This window comes from Pan troglodytes, chromosome 20 (genome assembly GCF_028858775.2).
Source record: "Pan troglodytes isolate AG18354 chromosome 20, NHGRI_mPanTro3-v2.0_pri, whole genome shotgun sequence".
Classification (NCBI taxonomy): domain Eukaryota; kingdom Metazoa; phylum Chordata; class Mammalia; order Primates; family Hominidae; genus Pan; species Pan troglodytes.
The window spans coordinates 18,840,213-18,848,002 of NC_072418.2; the positions used below are offsets into that span (position 1 = coordinate 18,840,213).

At 52.1% G+C, this 7,790-nt stretch overlaps 1 protein-coding gene across 2 annotated transcripts; it reads left to right on the forward strand.

Moving 5' to 3' along the window:
* Window positions 1-1,045: 1,045 nt before the first annotated feature.
* Window positions 1,046-7,790, forward strand: FAM32A (family with sequence similarity 32 member A). 2 transcript variants are annotated; one of them, XM_009434928.3, is made up of 4 exons: window positions 1,046-1,231; window positions 1,339-1,480; window positions 6,264-6,317; window positions 6,631-7,790. In XM_009434928.3, exons 1-4 carry the CDS (start codon window positions 1,158-1,160, stop codon window positions 6,697-6,699), a joined length of 339 nt encoding a protein of 112 aa, XP_009433203.1. In that variant the 5' UTR covers window positions 1,046-1,157; the 3' UTR covers window positions 6,700-7,790. The 2 variants fall into 2 exon arrangements, with proteins under 2 accessions (XP_009433203.1, XP_016790873.1); XM_016935384.3 differs by lacking the exon at window positions 6,264-6,317 and having other exon boundaries at window positions 1,091-1,231.

A 7,790-nucleotide genomic window follows, 5' to 3' on the forward strand; every position in this document is an offset into this window, starting at 1 on the left:
CCAAGCTGGTCTCCAACACCTGACCTCACGTGAACCGCCTACCTTGGTCTCCCAAAGTGCTGATTTAAATATATATATACTTTTTTTTTTGAGATGGAGTCTCTCTCTGTCGCCCAGGCTGGAGTGCAGTGGTGTGATTTCAGCTCACTGCAACCTCCGCCTCCCGGGTTCAAGCGATTCTCCTGCCTCAGCCTCCCGAGTAGCTGAGACTACAGGCGCCCGCCACCACGCCCAGGTAATTTTTTGTATTTTTAGTAGAGACGGGGTTTCACCGTGTTAGCCAGAATGGTCTCCATCTCCTGACCTCGTGATCCGCCCACCTCGTTCTCCCAAAGTGCTGGGATTACAGGCGTGAGCCACCGCGCCCGGCATAAAATAGATTTTTAATTGTTTTAACATACCACCAACCTTGTCACATGATATTGTCATTTACCTAAAGCTGAAAAATTAATGAATACTGATTAGGTTTACAAAATTAGGTTCAGCTATCCAGTGAACTCTCAAAATATGGCAATAAAAGAGAACGGGGGTGGGGGGGCATGGCTCAGGCCTGTGATCCCTGCGCTTTGGAAGGCTGAAGCGGGAGGATCACTTGAACCCACGAGTTCGAGACCAGCCTGGACAACACAGCGAGACCCCATCTCGACAAAAAAATTTAAATGAAAATATTAGCCGCGCTCAGTGGCACCCGTCTGCAGTCCCAGCTACTGGGGAGGCTGAGGCGGGAGGATCTCTTGAGCCCAGGGGTTCAAGGCTGCAGTGAGCTACGATCGCGCCACTCCACTCCAGCCTAGGTGACAGACCAAGATCGTGTCTCTAAAAAAGAAAAAAAAATCAAGGAGAGAGAATAGGTCACCCAAAAGTGCGCAAAACGCTCAAAAAGGGGTTGGGTTTCCGGCACCCTGTGTGAAGAATGGGAGACCGGAAGTGAGCGCCAAATTCGGAAGTGTGGCAGCAGATAGGAATCGAAGGGCACTCATTCGCTTGGCTCTCTGTCCCGCCCACTACCCGGAAGTGTGGCCCGGGTCCAGAACCAAGAGCGCATGCTCACCTTGTAGCTCAGCCAATCAAAGAGAAGCGAGGCGGCCATTCGGGCAGAAATAGTGTTTGCAAACAGGAAGTGTGGCACTCCATCTACCGAACCACTGGAGAGTGTCATGGAGGCCTACGAGCAGGTCCAAAAGGGACCCCTGAAGCTGAAAGGCGTCGCAGAGCTGGGAGTGACCAAGCGGTGAGGCCCGAGGGCCCGCGGGATTCCGTCTTCATCCCCCTTAGACCTTTTCTCGGGACCCGTGGCCCTGATCCTCCGACCCGCCCCCTCCTCATGTCTTTTTCCAGGAAGAAGAAAAAGAAGGACAAAGACAAAGCGAAACTCCTGGAAGCAATGGGAACGAGCAAAAAGAACGAGGAGGAGAAGCGGCGCGGCCTGGACAAGCGGACCCCGGCCCAGGCGGCCTTCGAGAAAATGCAGGAGAAGCGGGTGAGCAGAAGCAGAAGGCGGCGGGGAGGCGGGAACACCCGGCGCCGGGAGACTGGAAATTGGGGTCAGGGCTGGGACGCTCCGAGGGCAGGGGAGCGGTCAGAGGAGACCTTAATTACGGGGAGAGGATGCTGTACGTGAGTGAGAGAAGAGTCGCCCTCTGCCGGGGGAGCTCCAAGGATGAGAAGACCCCGCTGGCCCGAGTGGGCAGCAGAGGGGAGAGCTAGAACTGGCGTTGAAAGGAGGCCAGAGCTGGAGACCCGGGTTTGGATTCCAGTGCTGTGGCTTATTTGCCCTGCGACACTAGGCCAGTGACTTTCTTATTTCCGTGCCTCAAGTTTCCTCTTCTGTACGAGTCAGGGTAGTAATTTATTCTAAGAGGGTTGGGAACTTGAGAGGAAGTCATGAAAGTAAAAAGCAGTGCATAAATGTTCAGTGGATGCCAGCTCTTGATATTAAATGGCCATGCTCGCCGCTCGAAGTCACCACAAAGTTTGTTTCCAAGACAACTTTGTTTGGCAGATTCAAACATGCTGTATTTTTTTAAAAATTAGTTATTTTTGGCGGTGTCGGAGCACTGCAGCCTCTGCCTCCGGGGTTCAAGCAATTCTCCTGCCTCAGCCTCCCGAGTAGCTGGGATTGCAGGCGTCCGCCACCACACCCGGCTAATTTTGGTATTTTTCGTAGAGACGCGGTTTCACCATGTTGGCCAGGCTGATCTCGAACTCCTGATCTCAAGTGATCCGCCCGCCTCAGCTTCCCAAAGTGCTGGGATTACAGGCATGAGCCACCGCACCCAGTCTCAGCTGTTGATATTGAATGGCCATGCCCATGACGACTTTGTTTGTATTGTATTTTAAGGCTCCGATAAATTATTTTTTCTTGATATTAAACACCATAAATGTGTGCAGTGGAGAACAGAAGAGTTCACAGTAAGACAGAGGAACTGGATCCATTATGCTGGGGAGAGGGAATAATCAGTGTAGGTCAGTGATTCTCACCTGGGGGTAGTCTCCACCCCCCTAAACTCCCACCCCGAAGCACATGTGGCAATGTCTGGAAACATTTTTGGTTCTCAACTGGGTTGGGGTGGGGACTACTGGCAACTAGTGGCTAGAGGCCAGGGATGATACCACACACCCTGCGATACACAGGACAGCCTGCTGCAGCAAAGAATGATCCGGCTCCAAATGTCAGTAGCACTGAGGCTGAGAAACCCTAACCCTGGTCTAGGTGATTCTGTACGGTGACACTGGGGAAAATGGACACTGGGGACAATTAACTCCTTACTCCCAGATCTAATTCAGGCATACAGAAAACACATGGATGCACTACCTCTGGCATGACAGACCTGAGTTTGACTCTGCCTCTACCACGAATTAGTGGTGTGACTCTGGGCAAGCCGGTTACCTTTTACTTAAAGTAGCACTAAAGTCTACTTCACAGGGTTGTGGTAAGGATTTAACAAGTCAGGCGGGCAGATCACGAAGTCAGGAGTTCAAGACCAGCCTGGCCAACATGGTGAAACCCTTTCTCTACTAAAAATACAAAAATTAGCCAGGCGTGGTGGCACACACCTGTAATCCCAGCTACTTGGGAGGCTGAGGCAGGAGAATTGCTTGAACCAGTACCCGGGAGGCAGAGGTTGCAGCGAGCTGAGATCACGTCACTGCACTCCAGGCTGGCAACAGAGTGAGAATCCGTCTCAGCGAGACTCAGTCTCGCTCTGTCACCGAGGCTGGAATGCAGTGGCTCGATCTCGGCTCACTGCAACCTCCACCTCTGGGGTTCAAGCGATTCTCCTGCCTCAGCCTCCTGAGTAGCTGGGATTACAAGCGCCTGCCACCACGCCCATCTAATTTTTTTGTATTTTTAGTAGAGATAGAGTTTCACCATGTTAGCCAGGCTGTTCTTGAACCCCTGACCTCAGGTGATCCGCCTGCTTCAGCCTCCCAGATTGCTGGGATTACAGGCGTGAGCCACCATGCCCGGTGTTTTTTTTAATTTTTTGAAAAAGCCTTGCTCTGTTGTCCAGGCTGGAGTGCATTGGTACGATCTCAGCTCACTGCAACCTCTGCCTTCTGGGTTCAAGCAATTCTCCTGCCTTAGCCTCCCGAGTAGCTGGGATTACAGGCGCCCACCACTATGCCCAGCTAATTTTTGTATTTTTAGTAGAGATGGGGTTTCACCATGTTGGCCAGGCCGGTCTCGCTCTCCTGACCTCAAGTGATTCACCTGCCTCACCCTCCCAAAGTGCTGGGATTACAGGCATGAACCACCATGCCTGGCCAAGTAGATGCATTTCTTTCCTTTCTAACCCTGAGGCTGTAGTCAGAGGCAGGGCTGAGATTTTATTGCTGGAAGCCAGAATGAGACTTATGCGAGACTTACGCTGCTATCAAGAGACTAATAATGGGAGCTCAGAGTAGAGCAGTCGTGATGGAGCCAGTGGAAGGTAACAGGTTTGGAATAGGTTTTCAAGGATGAATTCAGGGTTAGCTGTTGGGTTGGATGTAAGCTGGGAAAGAAAGAAGAGTCAAGGATGACCAAGACTTTGGGCTGGGCAGTTTGATGAATGAAGGTGCTGTTTACTGGGGTGGGAAGGATCGCAGGTAAAGCAGGTTTTCTGGAGTGGGAGTTGAGGGAGGGGGAACCAAAGCTATAGTTTTAAAGAAGGTAAATGCAGTGCCCCAGTAGAAATCCAAGTGGAGTCAGCCAGGCACAGTGGCTCATGCCTGTAATCCCAACATTTTGGGAGGCCGATGTGGGAAGATCACTTGAGCCCAGGAGTTCAGGACTAGCCTGGGCAACATAGCGATACCCCGTCTCTTCAAAAACTAAAATAGTAGCTCGGTGTCACGCCTGTGGGCAGAGCCCAGCCAGGTGCCTGGCATTGTGTGGCAGCTGGACAAGTCAGTGTGGCTTCTCACAAGGAGACACAGGCTTTGGCTGGGCTCACAGCAGCAGGAAGAGGGACAGAGATGGGCAGGGCACTCGCCTTAGAGGGAGAATCAGCCAGGTGAGGGCTGACTGGACACAGGAGGTGAGGGAATGAAGGAGAAGGCGGTACAGAGAGGAGCAGCCAGGTGGCCCCTACCAATAATATCTCATGATGCTCTGGTTTGACTGGGCTTAGCAGGGTCTGACCTCACTTGGAGTCTGGTGTGGTCAGATGGTAGCTGGGTCTGGAGTTTCTGAAGGTGCAGCTGGGCTGGAGCATCTAAGATGGCTTTGCCGCCATATAGCTGGTGCCTCAGTGCTTCTTTTTTTTTTTTTTTTTTTTTTTTTTTTTTTTTTTTTTTTTGAGACAGTCTCGTTCTGTTGCCCAGGCTGGAGTGCAATGGCAAGATCTCAGCTCACTGTAACCTCCGCCTCCTGGGTTCAAGCTATTCTCCTGCCTCAGCCTCCCAAGTAGCTGGGACTACAGGCGCGTGCCACCACACCTGGCTAATTTTTGTATTTTTAGTAGAGACGGGGTTTCACCATGTTGGCCAGGCTGGTCTCAAACTCCTGGCCTCAAGTGATCCTCCCACCTTGGCCTCCCAAAGTGCTGAGATTACAGACATGAGCCGCCATGCCCCACCTCTCAGTGCTTCTTTCGTGGCCTCTTCCTTCATGTCATCTCATCTTCCAGGTCCTTTCTTTCCAGCAGAGCCATCAGACTTCCTGCACAGCAACTGGATTCCAAGGGCACAAAGCTAATGCTGCCAGGTCTTATGCATGGACCCAGAGAACTGGTACTGTGTTCCTTCGAGTTAACTGAGTCCACGGCCAGGTCAGAGTCAGTGTGGCATGGGGACTGCACGAGGGATGAATCATAGGCAGCACAGTTATAGGGGCCACCAAAGAGTGGGCCAGTCACCCAGCCAGGAAGTGTGGAGCCAGGTGTGGCCTCAGATCTGTCTGGCTTTATATCCCACACTCCAACTCTTTTTTTTTTTTTTTTTTTTTTTTTTTTGACAGGGTCTCTCTCTCTGTCACCCAGGCTGGAGTGCATTGGTGTGATCATAGCTCACTGCAGCCTCAACCTCCTGGGTCAAGCAGTCCTCTCACCCCAGCCTCTCGAGTAGCTGGGACCACAGGTGTGCACCACCAAAATCAGCTGATTTTCTTGTAGAGTTGGGGTCTCCTTATGTTGCCCAGGCTAGTCTTGAACTCCTGGGCTCAAGCTATCCTCCTGCCTTAGCCTCCCAAAGTGCTTGGATTACAGGCATGAGCCACCGCGCCCAGCCCACACTCCCAGCTGCTACCAGATACTGACCTTTCCAGGTGTCATTGAGTGTTTGAAGTGAGGATCGGAGCAGGTCATGGTGCAGGAGGCATATTTCAGAATAACCCTGGGGATGGTGATCCTGGTCTTGTAGCCCTAACATCAGGATGGGAAGTGTCACTTGAGCACCTGCTCTATGTCGGACCCTTTACCTCTCTCTTTCTCATCCTTCCTGAAACCCGCTCTGGGACTTTGTTTTCCTCCAAACTGGGAGTGCTAACAGCCTCCTCAGGATGCAGGAAGCATGCCGACAACTCCCAGCAGAGTTTGCTCATGGGTACGTGCTCAGGCATTGCTGGTTCATTTCCTGCCACTCACGAAGCTGGCAAGTGACCTGGGTTCCCTGTTGGACCAGCCTGGGTGGAGTTGAGGGAGGGGGACAAGGCACAGAGCCTGAAACCTCCAGCTGTTCTAAATGTGAGAGCCAGTCTGGCCAGGCTCCATCTTCCACCCCATGCCAGCCTGGGCTGTGTTGAGCCTGTAAACTCACCTCCGTGTCTCTTCTCTCTCCAGCAAATGGAAAGGATCCTAAAGAAGGCATCCAAAACCCACAAGCAGAGAGTGGAGGTGAGTCGTCGTGTCCAGTGGGGGAGACTGAGCCATTCAGGGTCCCAGCTGGGCCCAGAGGCTATCAGCTGGCAGAGGGAGCTGTTGGCATGTTGACGAGAAGGGAAGTTTACCTAATAGAAGTGACACTTCCCCAGGGTTATTCAAAGGGGAGCCCAGGGTTCAGGAGTCTGTAAGACCTGGCAGGGTGAGTTTGAGAGGAGGGGGCTCAGGAGAGATAGGATGTGGGAGAGGTGGGGCTGGGCAGTGCCATTTCTCCCCAGTACCCCGCTTGGGTCTGTGCTGACACCGGCCTTCTACTCCACCTCCCCAGGACTTCAACAGACACCTGGACACACTCACGGAGCATTACGACATTCCCAAAGTCAGCTGGACGAAGTAGCCGCCTGCCCCCAGTATGGAGCAGCATCGAGGGTTTGCAAAAGGCCACACTGGGGTTGTGTGTGTTTCCTTTGGTATATTCTGGAAACATGGCTACACACACCCTTGCATCTTCTGCTACAGACTGCTTTTCGAAGCTGTGTACCCTCATTCTGGAACTTGATTAAAGTAAGATTGTCCTTGTACTCAGTTTAGGCTTCTTGGCAACATACAGAAGATACACCCTTTTCATTTGGATGGAAAGTTTCTAAGTTTATCCAGAGGTAAAGCCCATTGTGTGTCTGTGTCATGTAAAAATGTTTTCATCCGAGTTGCATGTAACGCTCTGAGGCCAGCCAGCTGTCTTCTCCTGGATGAGACAGACTCCAGAGGGTAAGGAGCTAGCACCATGGTGGCCTGCAGTATGCAGAGCCCCGCAGGACCCAGCGTGGGCGCCCTTCCAAGCTTCCTCTAGCTTTGGGCCTATGCTGTCCCCTGCAGGCCCTAGGGAAGCCACTTGCAACTATGCGGCCTTCAGACTTCCTCCTCAGCCACCTGGCCACTGAGACAGCGTAGCCTGGGTAACGGAACAGCCACCTAAGGCAAGAATGGAACGGACACACCTTGCTCCTTTCTGAGCCCGTTTCCCAAAACCCCCCTTCCAGGTGCTTCTAATGGGTGTTGCCATAGCAGACACTGCTAATGCATCACAGCATTCTTTGAAATGGAACCAGACACAGCCTGCCTCTCAATCCTCAGCTGGGGACTTCTAGCAGCCTCTTGTATTTACTCAGAGTTGACACATCACACAGATCCTGTTTGGCATTCCTACCTTACGGACGCCTCAGGGGTGACAGGACCAGGGCAGAGCCCTGGTACAAACAGACAAGGCTGCAGTCAAATGGGAGGGTCCAGGTGTCCGTGTTGGAGGGCTGGGATCTTGTAGGGCCTGTGCGTCCTGGCTGAGGATCAAACGACATATGTTATTGGGAGAAACGATCTCTGTTGACATAGATACTGAAAGAATAATGAAGGCAGAAGAGAAAAACGAAGTGTGGAATTTGGGGTTGTCCTGTGTAAATTACACAATAAAGCAAAAGCCAGTTATTGTAA